Source organism: Lampris incognitus, chromosome 17, assembly GCF_029633865.1.
Source record: "Lampris incognitus isolate fLamInc1 chromosome 17, fLamInc1.hap2, whole genome shotgun sequence".
In the NCBI taxonomy this organism is placed as follows: domain Eukaryota; kingdom Metazoa; phylum Chordata; class Actinopteri; order Lampriformes; family Lampridae; genus Lampris; species Lampris incognitus.
Window position 1 is genome coordinate 19995619 of NC_079227.1, and position 21098 is coordinate 20016716.

General features: G+C 41.9%; 1 protein-coding gene across 1 annotated transcript; it reads left to right on the forward strand.

Annotated features, from left to right (window-relative positions):
- Nucleotides 1-54: 54 nt before the first annotated feature.
- Nucleotides 55-20937, forward strand: nbr1a (NBR1 autophagy cargo receptor a). The gene is made up of 22 exons (XM_056297245.1): nucleotides 55-267; nucleotides 588-650; nucleotides 829-847; nucleotides 1012-1034; nucleotides 1790-1972; nucleotides 2506-2583; nucleotides 2757-2980; nucleotides 3506-3625; nucleotides 4120-4419; nucleotides 4820-4979; nucleotides 5387-5635; nucleotides 6257-6376; nucleotides 8152-8227; nucleotides 8798-8908; nucleotides 10107-10286; nucleotides 11153-11332; nucleotides 11703-11872; nucleotides 13801-14225; nucleotides 14438-14523; nucleotides 17268-17355; nucleotides 18549-18648; nucleotides 19168-20937. Exons 1-22 carry the CDS (start codon nucleotides 166-168, stop codon nucleotides 19354-19356), a joined length of 3246 nt encoding a protein of 1081 aa, XP_056153220.1. The 5' UTR covers nucleotides 55-165; the 3' UTR covers nucleotides 19357-20937.
- Nucleotides 20938-21098: the final 161 nt, after the last annotated feature.

Here is a 21098-nt window from a genome sequence, read left to right on the forward strand (position 1 = left end):
ACCGATTGCGCATGCCCAAAGTAAAAAAAAGAAAAAGAAAAAACCCATATTCGCGTCATCGTATTTTTCTAGACGCAGCTGACGATGTAAACAAGAGAGGGCCAGGGATCAAATTGTCCATTGTCATTGCAAATGATAAATACCGACTTTGCATAAAACGCTAAAATGGGGCTCCCTGTAACAATTAAGGTCAATTTCAGAGGGAATGTGAAACGATTCTTGGCTCCAGATTTGGACAAATCGGAATGGGAGTCGGTGGAAGCTTGGGTAAGCAGCTACAGAGCTACAGTTGGATAAATGCTGGCGCAGTTAGGTAGAAAGAGGGCCCTGCTATGGCCTAGCAACATAAACAATGGATCACTTGAAGGACAATCGCCACCCTTGCGGTGTAGACGTGATTGATCGTTTACAAGCCAGTCATTATTCCCCGCTAAATACGTAGAGTAAGGAAAATTGATATTTGCCATCTTGCATTTGTAAACATTGAAGGATTTCCCAACGTGGCGCCACTGTCAGTTTGGTATCATAAAGTAAATTTGAAATACGACGAGCTCATTTTTGGTACGTTAATGTTTTTTTTTTTACAGATCAGAGCGTCGTTCGGAATCAGCCATTTTCAAGTAAAATATTTTGATGAGGACAATGAAGAGGTAAGGCCAAATTTCCCATGTGGGTGTATCGTTACAGTATTCCTTTGTCGCTCTTATTTAGGTTACCTGGAGTTAATGGCGTGGGCTCAGTGCAACCATTGGCATATTGTTTTTGCCGATGACTGTCCAGGTATAATTTTGGATTCACGGACGAATTTTTTTTCTTTCTTCTTTTCAGGTTTGCATAAACAGCCAAGGTATGCAACATATATATGTTCCTATTTGAGTTGGGTTCTCATTACTGCTTGAAGATAACATTCTGTTTTAAAAGTGGAAGTCAAACGTGTGACTGCATGTTGTTACTGTTGTGATTTCCAGTTCATTATCAAGACCAACTGAGTGTTGTTTTATTTTTCCACAGAGGAATACGAAGAAGCCATCAAGGTACTCAGGCACTGTACGATTTCTTGCAGACAATGAGATTGTCATAGACTTATTTTATTGTCGAAAATTACCAGATGTTTCTTTTGGCCACAAAAAGAATGAAGAGACGAGCTGACAAATTGTGCAAAACATACCCTCAAAATCTATCTGTATTCAAGGCATTAATGCAAGTCAGTAGAAGCAAATGAGTATGATGCAGTATGGTGCAGAGAAAGAGCTTGCCTTCTTAGACAGTCCTTGGAAATTAAATGTAAATAAAGTATATGTTAAAAATATAGGTAAAAAGATTAAAAAAAGAGGGGAATAAAAGACCCAAGAAAGATTTTCCAGGAGTCTCAGTCAGAATTACTATAATTTTGCAACTAAAACATGAGGAGAGCAAATTTGACTGGTGGTGATTAGTACTGACACAGCACAAGATATTTACACAATTGAGGTTTGATGCATGAGGTACAAGGTGTAAATAGGACATACTGGGTGACAGGTGACTAAATATAAGCACTGCAAATATACATTCAAAGTCAAGGAATTGTCTTGTTTTCTCGTTGGTATAATTAGTAACAGCATAGTCACAGATGATTAAAGTGCAACTGAGTTGTTATAGATCCATACACTGCACATTTGAAGAATAAAACAAAGTTTGTAAACAGCCTGAATGGTGTGTATCCGTGTCCATGACTTCATGGGACACTGGAATACATAACGATGTATACATAGCTCGTTTACTCCAATGGAAGGTGTTTGTCCACATTCAGAGTGCAGACAAGCAGGGGAACCAGTTACACATGAATGTTTACAAGATGAAGGGCCAGGCCTGTGGCGGCCCACTGAAGACCGAGGTGAAGGAGCTGAAGGGGGATCTTCGACCTGCCCCTCCATACCCTTCAAGGGTCAAGACCGTGGATATAGGCACACAGGTCACCCCCGAAAAAGAAGCTGTAAGAAACACATTCTTTTCTCTTTTTTTTTTTACGCATACAGTGTTTTCCCTGGGCTTTATTTTAATAAAGGTAAATTTCAGAGATGGAACCAAGACTGACCTATTTGCATTTTCTATATTTGTTGTTCAGAGAAAGGTGAATCAGTTCATCTGGACACAACATTTATTGAGAGAATTCATCACTCATCTAAGTGATGGGATTAAACGTTTCTCTCAATCAATAAACGTTGTCCAGATGAACTGATTCACCTTTCTCTGATTTACTTACCTGGATTATTGAGCATGCATAAGGACATATTTGTTGCTGTTTATTAGCTGTTCATTATAACAGAAAAAAAGTAATGCCCCTTTATTTTCCCTTGTTGAGTTCTTTTGGGGTGAGCAGTCAGCCCAGATAATGATTTTATTTTGACTTCCTTGGCCCACTGAAATTAAGCTCACTTGAAATATTTGAAAGAGGACCTCATGTATAGTCAGTATTTTAGTGCTGTGAGGTTTGTTGGTATAACCTATTTTCTTGATTCTATATAGGTGATTATGAAAGATACTAAGGCTAGCAAACCGGAAGATGAGCCCCCTCCTGTTTGGTTCAGATCATACATGGAGAAGGTAGGACTATATTGGAACATAAACACTCAAATTACGACACAAAACGACAAAATAGTTGTCATATTTAGGATTCATTCATGTGTCATTGAACACAACATTGTATAGAGGATGATAGAGAGTTGTTATTTTCAATCTGCATCTTGTCTTTTGTCAATCATATTTCTTTCTCTTAGTTTAAGGATGAGGTGGTAAAAGAGGTGGTGGAAAGGATGTGCAATGACTTTTCTGGCCAGTGTTGCACCCATAAAACTACGAGTGAGCCCGCTGAGGCCCCAGGAGCTAGTGTTGATGCCGTGGGGCCCAAGGATGCACCCTCCACCTCTAATGCATCCCTTGGTTACACCCCCAACTGCAGCAGCTGCAACAAGCTCACCTCTGAAGGGGCCTACAAGTGCAGGTAGATCCAACCAGCATTTTCCCCATATTGTATGGAAACAAGGATGCGTTTTCCAATAAAGGAAGTTTTTTCAACAAAAGTTGTCATTCTGAAATGTCTGATGTATTTTAATCTGCAAAAAAATGTGAAACAGAAAGAGTTGCTTATTGGAAGTTTCCTTGTATTTTCTCAAGAGCAAATTTTACAGCAACACACACACACACACAAACACACACACACACACACACCCACACACACACACACCCCAAAGATCACAAAATATTTCAACCATTCAAAAGTATAATATCTAAAGCAAATACAGCACAACTCTCCCCAAGGCTAGCGTGACAGACAATGTGACACATGTATTGATCTTTTTTGACATTTGTGCCTCCATTATATTTTTCTTTGATTCTCATTGTCTGTCTTAAACTTTTACATGTTCTGTCAAGATTATTTTTATGATAATCCATAGTCATGTTTTTAGCATCCTGATTTTTTTCCCACAACCGTTTAACTCTGCATGTTGTTCTTTTTCCCTGCCAGTGTATGTCCATCCTGCATTTTGTGTGAGATCTGTAGACATAGCCATGACCCCAGTCACAACCTAGTGAGAACCAAGACACCTCTCTCTATCCCTGAGCATGGAATGTCTGGAGAATTAAGGTAAATCCACCTGATCAAAGGAACAAATTATTGTTTTTCTTTAATCATTAGCAAACAACATTGTCACATATTGTTTCAATGGGCTTCCTAACAATGCCAGGCAGGTGAACACAGGGACACAAGCTTATTTTGCTAACCTTGGCTTATTTACATCTATGGGTGGGGAAATTTTTCTAAGTCCAAAATTTGAAAAAGTCTTTGTTTTTGTCACTAGTTAACCTTAAAGGATCACTTATATGCTTATGTGTTGTTCTTGGATAGTAAACTTTCAAGCTCTGCTATGTAAAAAGGTAACTTGTAGATCATTAAAACTGAATAATGAATCTAGACAGAGGGAGCATCTTGCTGTAAATCACAGTGTGGAATAGAGGGAATGGCAATCCTTCTACCATATACTTTGAGAGGTTTTAAGGATAGATGAATGTGAAAATCTTACATAGGTCACCTTTAAAAACAATCATTCAGTGGGCCTTCCTGATTGTCTGCGACACCAGGTTCCCAAGGAGAGGAGACAGAACAGTGCGCAAGGCCGAGCGACAACGCCTCAAAGCTGAAAGGAGGCAGTTGAGAGCAGAAGTTAAGGAAATCAAGAAGAAACTGAGACTAGAAAAGAGAGGGCTTCAGTGGAGCGGGCCCTCTACCTCTGGCAGAACCAACCTGACAAACATGGCCTCTGCCTCCACCCAGGCCCCAGCCCTGCCCCCCGCAGCTGCCTCAGAAACAGCCTCAGGTCCAGCCCCAGCTCAAGGTCCCATCCCTGCCCCGGGCCCCGACCCCCAGGCCTCCAGTCCAGAGTAAGAGCCACCTCGGAAGAGCGTCCAACAGTGCTGGGTGCCTCTGGGCCCAGCATGGATGCAAAAAAAAAAAAAAAAAAAAAAAAAAGAAAGAAAAGAAAAAAAAGTTTTTTTTTCCAAGAAAAAAAATCAAAATATGCCATCTTTGTAATCTAGTCTGTATGAGTGTATCGCTGGCTGCTCTGGTGGTGGAAAATGCTGGAACTACCTCACAGTGTGAAAACTGCTGCTGCTGCTTCATAGATTTTCTAAGAAAAAAAATGCTTTTCAGCTGCAAAAAAACAAAACAAAACAAAAAAAAATCTGGGATCCTGCTTTTTTGATTCGTAGAGAACAAAAGAGATGGGTCTTCTAAGAAACCAGGGCTATTTTCAACAATGCTCTGTACACTTGAAACTAGGGGTCCCGGGGTCTTGCACACCTCCTTGGTGCCCACTATGGCTGCCTTGTTTCTGGATGAAAATCTGCCCGATGGCACCCGTCTGGAGCCTGGTACCAAGTTCATCAAATACTGGAAGATGAGGAACTCGGGCAATATCAGCTGGACCTCGGAGACTAAGGTACCTCCCTGAGAAGAAAGGCTCCTCTCTTTCTCTTCCCTTTTGCTTCACCTTCACCCAGAGTCCCTAGTCAGCGCATTGCGTACTTCCTTAATAATCCCAAATGCGTCCACTAACACCAGTTGAGATATTATACCCAGCCAAATAACATCTAATACCTTTTTTGTGTGAGCTGTTTATTGTTTTGAATTCAGTTGAATCTTGGTTTGTGTCTGTGTCAATTCGTGTGCCTGTGTGTATGTGTGCATGTCACCCTTGAACGTGTATTTTGTGGTGTGTCTGTGCTTGAAAATGTGTATCTGTGTCCTTTCTGTTTGTGTATACCTATTGTGTGTGTGTGTGTGTGTGTGTGTGTGTGCACGCACACACGCGCATGTGCGTGCATGTGTTTGTGTTTGTGCCCCCAGCTGAAGTTCATGTGGGGCAACTTGGGCCTCGCATGTGAGGAGAAGAGAGAGGTGCCAGTTCCCCTGCTTCAGCCTGGACAAGTAGGCGTGGTCAGTGTGGCATTTGTGGCCCCGGTGATGGAAGGGACATATACCTCCCACTGGCGCCTGGCACACTGTGGGAGTCAGTTTGGTCCGCGTATATGGTGCAGCATCGTGGTCGACCCAGGCAACGGCTGCAACGCTCTCAGTCATCAGAGCAAAAGACTGGCAAGTCTCCTGTCAACCATTTTTTACAGTTTTTGGCAGGAATATCAACTGTTTACATGCTTATCTTTAATATGAGATTATTCAGGATGAAAGAGTATTCCGTCCGTTCGTTCATTCGTTGTAGTTCGTATTTGTTAACACCAAGACTGGGATGAACTCATATCCCAGTCATTAGAAACTTGAATATGTCAGGGGTATATTGCCATTCATTTGGACACTGACACGTAAACACTTTATTTATCCGTGCGCATTATATTTCCATGGTAATACTCAGAATATTTTAATATGTAAAGGGAATATGGGATTAGGATTTGATGATGCATAAAAATATCTTCGTTTTTAAGCAGTTTAGAAAGACCTTAATTTAGATATGACCTGGTAACCACAATCCTATTTTGAATATAAATGGCCTCATTAAATCTGCTGGGACACCACTAGAATACACTTATAATTCTTTGTTATAAGTCACAGAATATAAATAAACTCCCTCTCGTGATTTTAATTTCTCGTGATAAGAGTTTCTAGAGTTTTTATTTCGTTGACAAGAATGTACTCTCAAATAGCCATCTTTGAATGAATTCTGTAATGATATTAAGGTTACCAATACTCTGCCTGCTCCAGAGGGAAGAGGTGAGGCCATTAGAGAAGGAGGAGAGGTCAAGGGATGACGGCTCTGACGTGTCTGCAGACTTCAGCCACAGAGACTACTACTTCCCCTCGGTCGACCTGCTTACTGCACAGGTACACATTCAAGAAGTACTGGCAAAGAGCCACCAAAACTTGGATAGAAACAGGTTTGGAACTGGTTTAAAATATTTGAGCTTCTTGGTTTGCTTCTATTTTTAATTTATATTTTTGGGATGAAATTTACAATTAGGGTTTAATTTCTCCTAAACACATCATGCATCAACTTTAAAGGCAGAATGAGTAGGATTTGTCGGGTTGCAGTTTGTAAACACAACATTCAAAGTTGGCCCCTCCTCCCCAGCTCAATTACATCAGAAGGACACGCCCCTTGACTGCAGTTACCAGAACACATCCCAGTGTACAGGCCAACTCCGCATTGCTCTTCATTCCCATCCTCTCCTTCAGTGCTAACCAATGGTTGAGAGCCAAACCCAGATTCACTCGATTTGGAATGAGCTTTGTCCGCTTGGCATGTCGCCTCGCTATATTTGCGTCTTTTAGGCGCTGTGTCCACCATTGTTGTAGCTTCCTTTTGGATGCATGCTTATGATCTCGATCTGCACCTGGTCACTACATTTTTATGCGTCCTGCTGCCCAAAGGTTAATGTCCAGAAATCAGAAACACTTTATTTGTCATTTCATTTCATGCACTTGCACACATGAAATGAAATGAAACATGGTTTCCCCCAGCCCACACCAGTGTAACAAAAAGACAAAAACACATATCTAGAAACTACAAGAACTACAAGAACACATATATCCAAACTAACACACACAAACATATATATATATATATATATATATATATATATATACACACACACACACACACACATATATATATAACTAAACAAAAGAAAAAAAATCTCTGTCCAGGAGAACGAACAGCAGCCAGGATGACTGTCGGAACTGCCAGTCTGCATGGGCTAGCAGTTAGCTTAGCCTGCCCCACGTCCTGTCAGACCGCCCTCGGTGTTTCCTCTTCGGGCACAGCTCCAGTCAGGGCCGTGGTCCTTGGGCCCACAGGATGCAGCAAACCAAGCTCCCTCAGCCCATCCAGCTCACCCAGTTAGACACCTTCGACACACCTCCCTGCACTCGACACGATAACACTAAAAACACAGTCAAGGCTAGGCAAGGACGCCGCCAGACCGCCCTCAGTGTTAATCGGAACTGCCGGTCTGCATGGGCTAGCAGTTAGCTTAGCCTGTCCTACTTCCGCGTCCTGTCAGACTGCCCTCGGTTTTACCTCTTCAGGCACAGCTCCAGGCAGGGCTGTGGTCCCTGGGCCCACAGGACGCAACTCTCCTAGCCGATCCAGCACCAGCTCACCCAGCCATCAAGCGAAGACAAACTTAGATGCAGACATGGACAAAGATACTGCATGGACGGTACTGGGTGAGGCCACCGCAAACGTGAATTTGCGCTGCCATCTTCCCACACCAGAACCAGAAGAAACGTCCCGTACACAGCAAACTAAGAAAATACAGGCAGAGGACAGGGTCTCTGCAGATACAGATACCGCCACACATGTCTAGTGGGTCATAAGTGATGATTGAGAGGATTATTTTTGTCTGAGCCTTTACATTGATTTTTAGGAAAATCTAGTTGTATATTGGCTGAATGAGAAAGCAAATATGGTATATTTAAAAATGGTTTGGAACGTTTCGCCTCTTTAACCACATGTTCTTTGACACGCCAGACACTTATGTAACACCAAGCAGGAAACATGACTTGCAAGAGAGCATGTGTCATTTACGCACTTGCATTCATGAGCCTAGTGGGTAATCATTAATGCACTGTAAACCCATATCTGTTCTGTTTGCCAGGATCTGCTGTCATTTGAACTGTTGGATATAAACATTGTACAGGAGTTGGAGAAAGTGCCAAACAACACTCCAGCTGGTGAGAAATTCGCCCCAACCTTCCTTGGCAAAGGGAAACTGGACAATCAACTTAAAGGGAAAGTCCGGTATTTGTTAACCTAAGCCCTATTTCATGACGATAGGAAAATAGAGCTTAGGGTAAAAAATACCAGAGTTTCTCTTTAAAATGAAAAGTTATTAAGGGAAACATGTGTACATGTCTTTTTATTGCCTTTGTTGCTTCGCTTAATGCCTATTATGTTTTATGTAAAGCACTTTGAATTTATATAATAACTTTGCTGTATAAATAAATAAATTTGTCTTGCCTTACATAAAAAAATTGTGGGGGTCCTGTCCCATAAAACCAAAAAGGAATTACAATAGATTATGCAAAATACTCCAAATGATACACAGGCAAGTAATTGTTCTTTATAAACTTGGGTCTCTAGAGAAACACGTTCCACTGCAGGCTCACTCTGAATGGCCTCCGTTCCTTTTTTTCCAGCGCTGATTTAGAGTTTGTCAGTAGTTAGGCATTCAAACATATCCTCATCTAGTTTTGACATGAACATTAAGCTCAGCATCTCTGTTTGTTGTACCTCACTGGTAGATTTGACACCCTGCATGTCCCCTCTGCCCCATGATGCACCAGCACTGGGGAAGGTCGACCCCTCACAGATAAAAGAAGATACAGAGGTCAAGGGGGTCAGAAACCTTTTTGGTAAGTGAAACTGGAAGGTTAGTCCAATTCCTGGCATGTAGAAACTTGGCAAATAGAAAACTTGGTTTGTGTGAAACAGCCATCAGGAATATGTGAAACTTAGTGATTGTGAAGTAGGAACAATCAAAAATACCTCCCTAGAAGAAATTAATTATGTGCTCTACATAAAAATGAAATTTACAAATAGCACAGACACTTAAAGCTTCCTGAAGCAGTATTTTTGACATTAACAGTGAATCACATGACTCCTTGTAATGTGAAAGGATCACTTGTGCTGCTGATTGCACTGAGAATCAACACTGCAGTCAAACGTTTTCCTTAACCAGAGACAGGCGTTGCCTTCACTTTCAGCCCATTATTTACATTATCCAGGCCGAAGATGAAACCTCCCCCCATGCTACGAAACTGGATAAACCGCACAACTCTGAAATTGAGAAGGCAGTCTAGGATGAAGCTCACAGAGAGAAGATGAAGAGCTTTTTTTTCTGGATTCCCCCCCTCCTTTTTCTCCCCAATTGTACTTGGCCAACTACCTCACTCTTCCGAGCTGTCCTGGTCACTGCTCCACCCCCTGCGCAGATCCGGGGAGGGCCGCAGACTACTACATGCCTCTTCCGATACATGTGGAGTCTCCAGCTGCTTCTTTTCACCTGACTGAGGAGTTTTGGCAGGGGGACGTAATGCGTGGGAGGATCAAGCTATTCCCCCCAGTTCCCCCTCCCCCCTGAACAGGTGCCCCAGCCGACCAGAGGAGGCAATAGTGCAGTGACCAGGACACATACCCTCATCTGGCTTCCTACCCGCAGACATGGCAAATTGTGTCTGTAGGGACGCCCGACCAAGCTGGAGGTAAAGGAAGAGTTTTTTACTTCTGAGTTGCACGAGCTGTTTATCTATCCAGTTTTATAGCTTGGGAAGAGGTGCCATCTTCAGGCTGAATAATGTAAACAATGTACTGAAAGTGAAGGCAAAACCTGTCTCTGGTTAAGGAAAACTGTCGACAGTGCAGTGTTGATTCTCAGTGTGGTTGAGATACAACCCTTTCGCAGTAAATGGAATCTCTTCAATAGTTTCGAAAATATCGCTTCATGCAGCTTTGACACCATTTTTGCTATTCAATCTCACCTCAGACTCACATTGATCTGTTGACCCTGACCATCTACACCCCTACCCTTCATGTTTGCTGTGTTTCGATCAGGAATGAAGCTGAAACCCCAAAAGAGGTTGTTGGAACCTCCAACCCATGAGGAGGAGAGGGATGAGGAAATCAGTGGGGCCCAGTTCCTCTGTGAGACAGTCATCCGCTCCCTCACCCTGGAAGAGGCCCCTGACCACAAACCACCAAGAAGAGTCCAGCACAACAGCCGCAAGCCACAGGGTAAGGGGTCAATGTATCCTCCTGAATTTATGCAGCTGTTGATTGTGGAAAATTAAAGGTGCAATCACGTTGGATGCATTTTCATGGGAGGAGTGACATGCTGCTTTTTTCTCCAACAGCCCTGATCCTGATCAAATTGGGCATGTTTTTGGCGTTGAGAGTCATTTGCTGTTGCTAGTGCAGCCAGAGTGGTCTGTCAACCGCTTGTGTGCCAGCATTAGTATTAAGTGAATTAGCTACACAACCCTGCACATCTGGCTTATCATTACTTATTATTGTTAAAAAAACGTATCATATTTTTATTACCTGTACTACTATACCACCTATACTTATTTTTCTAAAACATAGAGAAGCGGAGAGCACTTGCTTTAGCGCTTCTCCATCTTTGTTTTAAGCAGTTCAGTTGAGAAGACCTACCATCCCCTTTGCTCCTAAAATTGAACAGCAGAGAAAAAGTCATAGTGACGTCAGGCTTTTTTCTCCACAGAGTTTAACATTTGTCATCTTCAGGCATTCAAGGTGTTTCTCCAAACACCAGAGGTGTGCCTGGTGGATAAAAAGCAGGGTGCCTAGGACATATTAACAGGGAGCAAAACACTTCTAGCCCATTGAAAACAATGAAAAAGGAACCCCTCACTGCCCAAAACACGTCCAATGTGATTGTAGCCTAATTCAACATTTGACTCTTGAATACAGAAACTGTTCTGGACACCCCCCTGGAGAAATCAAACTATATTATGCCTCTATTAGACTGGTCTGATCTATGATCTCTTCTATTTTATGCTTCTATACGCTATTATATTCTACTATGATATTCTTACCAATGCAGATTTTTCTATTAAGGTGTTTCATGTTGTTCCCTAAAGTTTTCTGTACTGTTTCCCGGGGCGGTGGCTTTTACTTTGAGAGAAGTGTGGAGGCTGAGAAGATGGACAAGATTCCAGGAGTCAATGTGGAGCTGACTGCTGTTAAATTAGAAAGTTCAGCCCCACCTCCATACCCAGCCCTCCACCTGATCACCATGCAGGAGGAGGAGACTGGCCCAGGTTAGAGAATAACTCCTACTTTTTCTCGTTTTCATGATTTTTATTCAGCAAACACATTTATCCCATTCATTTCCAAAAGGATGTCTCCTTTTTCTTATCCTCTCCCTCTTCATTTCCTTATTTGTTATCCTTTCACAGTCTATTTTGCTACTGTGAAAAAGCTTTTTGAATAATGTTTGACAGACAAATTAAGCTTCAAGACTTGAACAAACCCTAGTTTAATATTTTGCAAACTATTCTTAAACTTATGGGAAATGATTGGTATAGTGTATACCAATAAGTAATTTCTAGATTATAGCTTAAGGTTCACTGGAGCTTCAGCTGTAGTACGCAATGTGTGTTGTTGTTTATTTTGTTCTTGGTACAATAGACGTTTCTGATGTGGCCCCACACAATGAAGACCAGCATATCAACCCAAACACAATAAAGGAGGAGGACAAAGAGGCAGCAGGCTTGACCAAGACTACACAAGAGATAAAGGAGACTAGAGAGGAAGTGAGAGGGGAGGATGGGGCCAAAGAAGAAGAGGACTGGGATGAGGTGAGAAGAGAAACTGTTAGCTTTGTGTGGCTAGTCATGACATGACCAGTTATGTTTTGACCTAACAAGTAGCATGACCAGATGAGAATGGGTGAAAGTTAGGTCAGGGGAGTCGGGGGTGGTCACATGGCCACGGTGGGTGTGGCCTCCAGTACACTACATTCATTGTCAATGAACAGTATAAGTAAAACGTGAAAGTCAAAACTCAACACTAAAAGTTATTATTTTTGTTTATGATCATGAAGTCAACTGTCATCAGGAAAAAGAAACACAGTGACCGTGTTGTATGTAACAGTGTGTAAATCATTATCTGTTACATAAAATTAATTTTATTAGGGGTCCAAGCACTCTTCATTCACTTCCAATGCTACCAGAATTGACACAGGTTGTGCAAATGCTCGATATCACATTTCAGTGTTCAGATATGTTAAATGACGGTTCTACAGTGACGTTCGGTGTCATACTGTAATTAGTACCGTATGCACATTTTCTATTTTGCCAAATGTTTGATCAACCTTCACGAGAGTATTGGACAATACAACCGAAACCAGCAGAATGGTGTGCGATTTTTTTTTTTTCAGAATTTTAACTCCAACACTTTGATTTTTGTGATTTTTTTTTTTCCCCCCAGCTTAAACAGACAAAAATATCCCAGTCTAGCGATTGTGATGTCATTGCCTCATGTTGTAAGAAGGTGTGGTTTTACCCCAGTCAATAAGTCACCTTCTCTGGGCATATAAAGGTCGCTGGTTCAAGTCCCAAGGTGTCCAATTCAAACTTGCCAACCTTGTGGCAATTAATGCATGGGGCATGTTTTCAAATTCGTCTGAAGGTCAAATTAAGTCAAAGACTGCCTTGTGGTAGATTTTAGATTTTCTACCATTTTTGAATTTTGTCCAAATCTGTTTTTTCACTACTAGCATCTTTGGACCAAGCTGAAAAGGTTACATTTTCAGATTTTGATATTCCATACTGTTTCGATTATACAAACCATCAGTTTTTATCAAAATAGATAATTTTCCAAAATTTGCAATAACTCATGAACCCTTTGAGGTGTCAACCTGAAATTTGAGACATGTGTTCAGGAGTTTTCACTAAGCTTATGTGTTAAAGTGCATCGCCCTAAGCGCTTGGACCCCGCCCATTGCTGCTTGCAAGTTTATTTTTATTCATTTTTATCGGTGTGGTACCTATCACATCCGTCAGCACAACGCTGCCTGCAGCTACACTTTCCCTGTCCTCGCGACTGCAACTTCTGCTATCTTCCTCTACACTAGAAAACAAAAAGAGGAAAAGAGCATGCACGTGTGTTACTTTGTGGCTATAGCGCTTCAAAATAATGTTTCACAATGATCAGTATTTAATGTTTTATTATAGGCTATAACTAATCAAAACTCCAGTTTATTCAAATTTTCGGGACAAACAGTACAGGATTTGGGATTTGGGACAACCACTCATAATTAGGGGCGGTGCCGAATTTTTCGGGACGTAACAAGTTTGAAAGCACAGAAAAAAGGTTTTTACCTCTTAATCAAATGGATGTTACAGAGCGGTCTTATGTTATTTAGAGCTTGGTTTCCTCCACTTCTATCTGTTTGGAGTAAGATGCTTAGGAGGCCAAATTATTACAGCCAGACAGGAGTGTCATGCATTACATGTTGTGCAATAGGAATAAATGTGTATTTTTGGTTAATTTTTACAATTATAAATAAAACCATAGTGGCCTATTGTAAGCAATTGCCCCTTTGGCTGTATTGCAGTATTTGGTTGAAGGTAACTCTAAGTCATAATCACTGGTAAATTGGGCCTTTTAGTAAAATGGAAGGTTTTGAGTATCAGGGGTTAAATTAGCATTCATTTTACTTCAAAGTGGCTTCATAAACTTGTGTGGTGAAGCAGTCACCAGTCTTTTCTCCTCTATGTCTTAGGTCAGCAGCCAGGCCTCTTCAGTTTCCTCTTGCGAGGATTACATCATTATCCTCCCTGACTGCTTTGACACCAGCCGGCCACTGGGAGAGTCTATGTACAGCTCTGCCCTGTCACAGGACGGTACTGCTGTTGGCTCAGCCAATCAGGAATCTCAAGTTGATAAGGATGAAGAGTCTGACTCTGAGTCAGAGGAGCTGGGCAGAGCTGCGCTGGTGAGAGAGAAGTGGGAGAGGTCAGAACCAGTGAACACTGTGGGGTCCTGGGCGACTGCACTGCCTCCAGCTGTCCACCCCATCCACAGCAGTGTGAACCAGATGCTATGTGCCTCCCAGACTCTGGACGCCATGACTCTCACCCCTGAAGTGGTGCCACTGCAGCCACTGCCTGATGCCCTGCTGCCCCTGCCTGCCCTCCACTCACCCAGGTTGGCAAGGGGCAGATGCAGTGTCATTCTTATGTGTATCAAACACGATATATTTTGTTTGTATATAAAAAAAGAAAGAACACATACTCGGGTCAAAAGGGATATTTCTTATTGTAAAGTCATCTATCGTGTTTAAATAACTGGATTTTTGAAATTATACTGCTGCTTGCAATCGTATTGCATGGCGTAATTGTTGGATGGTTATGTTCCAGATCTGAGGCGCTCTACCTGGCTGAGGAACCCAGTCCTCCAGCCTGTAAACCATATGAGCAACAACAACCAGCAGTCTGCCTAAATAGTGAGTTTCATGGTCAGAATTTCAGTTACTATATTTACCAAGCCAAGCACCTAACATGAAGAGGAGTTATGAAAAGATACATAGCTCATGTTTATGTATTTTATATATATATATATATATATAAAATCCAGTGAGTCAAGTAAATTCTTTATGAGACAGCTGATGATTGCTTGTGGCATGAAACAGGCTTGTACTGTCTCATAAAGAATTTACTTGACTCTGGATTATTTTGCTCCTTATTTGTTGAGCACTTTCCCTACCATTGAGTGTTTCTTTTAACAAAGTTTATATGTATATGTATATTCCGCTCATTAGTTGAGCACTCTTATCAACACTATTGACGGTTTCAGAAGAAAAAAAAAAACGTAAGTGTGTGTGTGTGTGTGTGTGTGTGTGTGTGTGTGTGTGTGTGTGTGTGTGTGTGTGTGTGTGTATATACAGTGCATCCGGAAAGTATTCACACCCCTTCACTTTCCCCACATTTTGTTATGTTACAGCTTTATTCCAAAATGGATTAAATTCCTTTTTTTTTTCGCATCAATCTACACACAATACCCCATAACGACAAAGTGAAAAAGGTTTTGTAGAAATGTTTGCAAATTTATTAAAAATAAAAAAACTGAAATATTGCATGTACATAAGTATTCACACCCTTTGCTATGACACTCAAAATTGAGCTCAGGTTCATCCTGTTTCCACTGATCATCCTTGAGATGTTTCTACATCTTGATTGGAGTTCACCTGTAGTAAATTCAATTGATCGGACATGATTTGGAAAGGCACACACCTGTCTATATAAGGTCCCACTGTTGACAGTGCATGTCAGACCAGAAGCCAAGCCATGAGGTCAAAGGAATTGTCTGTGGACCTCGGAGACAGGATTGTATCGAGGCACAGATCTGGGGAAGGGTACAAAAAAAATTTCTACAACTTTGAAGATCTCAAAGAGCACAGTGGTCGCCATCATTCGTAAATAGAAAAAGTTTGGATCCACCAGGACTCTTCCTAGAGCTGGCCGCCCAGCCAAACTGAGCAATCGGGGGGGAAGGGCCTTGTTCAGGGAGCTGACCAAGAACCCAATGGTCACTCTGACAGAGCTCCAGCATTCCTCTGTGGAGATGGGAGAACCTTCCAGAAGGACAACCATCTCTGCAGCACTCCACCATTCAGGCCTTTATGGTAGAGTGGCCAGACGGAAGCCTCTGCTCAGTAAAAGGCACATGACAGCCCGCTTGGAGTTTGCCAGAAAGCACCTAAAGGACTCTCAGACCATGAGAAACAAGATTCTCTGGTCTGATGAAACCAAGATTGAACTCTTTGGCCTGAATGCCAAACGTCACGTCTGGAGGAAACCAGGCACCTCTCATCACCTTGCTAATACCATCCCTACAGTGAAGCATGGTGGTGGCAGCATCATGCTGTGGGGATGTTCTTCAGCGTCAGGAACTGGGAGACTAGTCAGGATCAAGGGAAAGATGAATGGAGCCAAGTACAGAGAGATCCTTGATGAAAACCTGCTCCAGAGCGCTCAGGACCTCAGACTGGGGTGAAGGTTTACCTTTCAACACGACAACGACCCTAAGCACACAGCCAAGACAACGAAGGAGTGGCTTCGGGACAAGTCTGTGAATGTCCTTGAGTGGCCTAGCCAGAGCCCAGACTTGAACCCCATTGAACATCTCTGGAAAGACCTGAAAATAGCTGTGCAGCGACACTCCCCATCTAACCTTACAGAGCTCAAGAGGATCTGCAGAGAAGAATGGGAGAAATACCCCAAATATAGGTGTGCCAAGCTTGTAGCTTCATACCCAAGAAGACTTGAGGCTGTAATCGCTGCCAAGGGTGCCTCAACCAAGTACTGAGTAAAGGGTGTGAATACTTATGTACATGCAATATTTCAGTTTTTTATTTTTAATGAATTTGCAAAAAATTCTACAAAACCTTTTTCTCTTTGTCATTATGGGGTATTGTATGTAGATTGATGAGAAAAAAATGAATTTAATCAATTTTGGAATAAGGCTGTAACATAACAAAATGTGGGGAAAGTGAAGGGGCGTGAATACTTTCCGGATGCACTGTATATACACACACACACTCTATAGCGTTTTTTTTCCTTTTTCACACTATGTATACTGTCCATCCATTATGGATGGATGGTGTACATAATAATCCATTACTATGTACATTATCCATCCATTATCCAAACCACTTATCCTACTGAGGGTTGTGGGATGCTGGAGCCTAACCCAGCAGTCATTGGGCGGCAGGCGTATGTACATTATGTGTATACACTAAATGCATCAACCTCCTTTACACTTTCAACATATACTAACACTTTGAGCCCACATCACCATTATTTATTAGTGTTTTTATGTGTATACTAGTATTCCTCGAAATGTGGTAAATATGATGCCTGTGGTCACATACAAAATAATATATAGGCCTACAGAACATGCCACTGAATTCAGAAACAGATTTTCAATGTTGGTCTCGTGTGATGTTCAGCTCATGCAGTCGCTGCACCTCACTGACATTAGAAACTGTGTCTTTCTTGAGGCTCTGTTGGTTCTGTTTTCACCAAAAGGGAAACACATATTGGTCCATCTTTAGAAAGACAGGAAATAGGCTAGCCCACAAACAATACAGGATTTGTTGCCTCAGCAGAAAGAGCTGTTCCTCCTCTGTTGCTCTCTCTACGTTTAAGCATGTTTTTCATTTTCCTTCTTTCTCAATGGACTCTGCAGTATCATCTGGTCTGTCCAGATCAGCAGGCTCAGCATCCAGTGCCTTTGAGACGTACAACCCCAGACCCAGCAATGCACTGCAGCCAAGGTGGGATAAAACATAGGATATGGCATGAGATCACATCTGCTAAGCCAACACTTACTTGACCCTTTGATGAACGCATGACACATTTATTTTAGATTTTTAAAACATGCAAAAAAGTGCTTATTTTACTCAGCATTCAACAACATCCGAAGAGCTATTACATCACTAACCTGAACTATTGACAATTCTATAGTTCCTCCATCGCCTCAGGTTAAGAGTCTGGGTGTCATCTTGGACAGCACATTGTCTTTTGAAGCTCACATCAGCAATGTTACTCGGTCTGCATACTTCCACCTACGCAATATTAATCATCTTCGCCTGTTACTTACACCTAACAGCACCGCCATACTCAGTCACACCCTGGTTACATCCCGTATTGAGTCAATTCTATCCTCTTTGGTCTTCCTCTCACGTGTCTTCATAAACTTCCGTTGGTCCAGAATTCAACTGCCCGTATCATTACCAGAACTCCTTCCATAGATCATATCACTCCTGTTCTTCAGCAATGCCATTGGCTTCCTGTTATATACCGTATTGACTTCAAGATCCTGCTTCTCACCTTTAAGGCCCTTAATAACCTAGCTCCTTCATATCTTTCTGAACTCCTTCATATCCACACGCCCTCCCACACTCTCAGATCCTCTTCTGCTCTCCAACTCACTACACAATCAGCCCGCTTGACTACCATGGGGACTAGAGCCTTCAGTCGTTCTGCCCCCCGCCTATGGAACTCTCTCCCACAAGACATTCACAACATTGACTCTCTTTCAGCCTTCAAATCCCATCTCAAAATGTACCTTTTCAAACTGACGTATTCAATCTGATCCACGCTTCATTGAGTTTTGTGTAAATGATGATTTTATACTTGTCTGTTGTATTAGCTTTTTATTGTCTACCCTGCTTTGTTTTGGTTTTATGCTGTCTGATACAGTGCTGCTTGTTTTTTTAACTGTGTTGTGTAAGGTGTCCTTGAGTGCTCTGAAAGGCGCCCACAAATAAAATGTATTATTATTTATTATTACTAACCAGTAGAATCAGTTTGGGTAACTGATGTCGAAACAGCAATGCGGTGTGCCTCTTGACATGCAAGTTTGTTTACTCTGAAAATCTCTGCATGTAAAAGACAGGAAAAGAGGAACATTATATAGATATTGTTATGTCACTGCTGACTAACCATATCCCTCTCCTCACACCAGGGGCCAAGGAGGCATCACTGAAGGTCTAGTCAAGGGGGCCCTCTCTGTAGCGGCATCCGCATATAAGGCTCTCTTCACTGGACCAAACTGCTCGATACAGGTACCCCATACTGGCACCTCTTAATTTACAATTTACATATTTAACTGGCGCCTGAATTGCAATAATGACATCTACAATATTGTGTATGTGTATGATCAGTATTGTGATTGCTGGCAGCCTACTACTAAGCAAATGCATGGAAAATTTACAGTGCTAAATTTGCTCTAGATCCTGAAATGTTGGGTTTACCAATATCCTGTTAATGGTTAAATTTGGAGCTGGTATGTGGAGATGCCGCTCCCAAGTCTGTGATAAAAAGCAGTTTTACTCTTTAGCCAAATACTTCAATTCGAAATTCCCTTCTTTTTTTCCTTACATTCTCACCCGTTTCCCCTGCTTTTCCTTTCTCTTCTCTCCTCACTTCACCTCTCCGATCTCTTCCTCTATCCTTTCCTCTTTATTCCTTCTCCTTTCGGTCCTTTACCCTGTTGTCTTTCGTTCTCTACCTTCTCTGTATCTGTCCTCCTCACCTCACTGTTCTCACTCTAACTCTCCCTTAACTTTACTTCCCATCTCCAGCGAGGCATTGACCCTGCCGCCAAACAGGACCCTTCCTTGATGGCGATGCTGCTGGAGATGGGCTTCAGAGACCAGCGTCTCAACCAGCGCCTGCTGAGGAAGCACGGTTACAGCCTGCTACACACCGTCAATGAGCTGGTACAGATGGCCGAGGACAGCCACAACGAGCCTGTCGACACTCAACGCTAAGGAAAGGAATTGCAATGGGATGAGGACCTTGAAGCCTGTGCAAAGGTTGTTAATTGGACAGCCATGGTGTGATGTGTGTAACCTTCGACCCCCTCTAAGCATAATATTCACAGAGGAGAATATTGACAATTGGAAGAAGAAAACAAAGCAGCCCAAATATATCAATTCTATGATTTTTTTTTCACAATGCCTTGCAATACATTTTGAATAGGTTCTTTTGGAGTGAAACCAATGTAGCTTGCTTGATGGAGGAAAACATTGCTTCACGAGTCAGAAATGTTTCAGGGGTGATATTTTCCAAAACACTGTTGATGACTTGAAGTGGAAAGAGTGCTTTTTAACAACCCCTTCTCTTCTCCACGCATTTAATGTGGCTTCAAAGATCTTACAGGAGTTTGATGGAATTAACCATGTGCACACTTTATTTGAAATAAACCTGATTGGGCCGATCAAGGTGTTAGCTCAGCCTTTTGCCGTATCTTCCCTTCTGAGACCACAGAGCTTTATGTCTCGGTCAAAAAGACGAGGGGTTGTCATTTTTGACTGGACAACAAATGTGTGTACTCCCTTCCTCATCTTAGTGTGGGTATCATGGCTTCTAACTCTGTCTCCGGCAAATAAGCTTTCATTGTCCATCCTGTTTGACAGGGTGAAGCTAGCTTCTCTTCTTGTATAGAACAGGGGAGATGAATATTGTTGAATGTTGTCAAAAAAAAAAAACTTTCGAAAAGCCAATCTATTTTAAGGGTGTTACTTGGACTACTTTTTATGGATCTCCTGAGTGTTATGGGTCATTATGTAGGAAAGACCAACATAGATTTCAGATTCCTTTGATTATATTGATTTCTCTTGATTATAGTAGTGAATCTGCCTAAACAATGCAATCTTTTCTGTATCGGAGTACTGTTATTTTAGACGTTGACATGTGGAATGTATACAAATCTGTCCAAACGGATCACTGTTTAGACACAGATGTTTTCTACTGCTTTCTAGAAGATGCCTGCATGACAGGTAGAAGCTTAGAGATGAGTATTGTTCTTGTGGTCTTAGCAGAGTCACAATGGAAAATACCCACTTTGCATTGACCGTTCACAACATGTCCCCATTTTCATCCACTCTCACACACCCACCATTTAACAACTAGCAACCTGTCGTGTTTTGCAACTTTTACAGCGCTAACCTAACCCAAGACCTCTGCAAAGACACATTCCTGAATCTTGTAAAGGAACCAAGTTTGCTTTTTTTTTGTGTGTGTGTGTGTGTTGTTTTTATGAATGAGGATCACAGATCTACTGACCAATGTTCAACTGTTGATGTTTCACATTATGTTGTGGTGTGAGTGCACAGGTTGAAATTAACAGTCGCCTCTGCCTTTTGTGTGTTGGTGTGTACCATTGTTTGCTTGACGAGGAACAGTCATTGAGACAATTGGAACCATATTTTTACTTAATCCATAAGGCGTTGTGCTCTAGAGATTAATGCTGAATATATATGCTGTGCTTGTGAAATAGATCTATCATAGTGTACACATTAATACCCAGCTACTGTCAATCTCCCAATAAATGATTTGCACAACACAAATCTTTGTCAGTGTCTCCCCCCCCCCCGTTATGATCTCTGGCCTCTGCACTTCAAATTCAGCATTCAGTTCATTTTCTGTTTTCCCTCTAACTTTTTGGACCGAAAGTACATTTGGGGAACTTCAACAGATAAGACAGTCTGTAATGTGGGTTTGGTGCAAT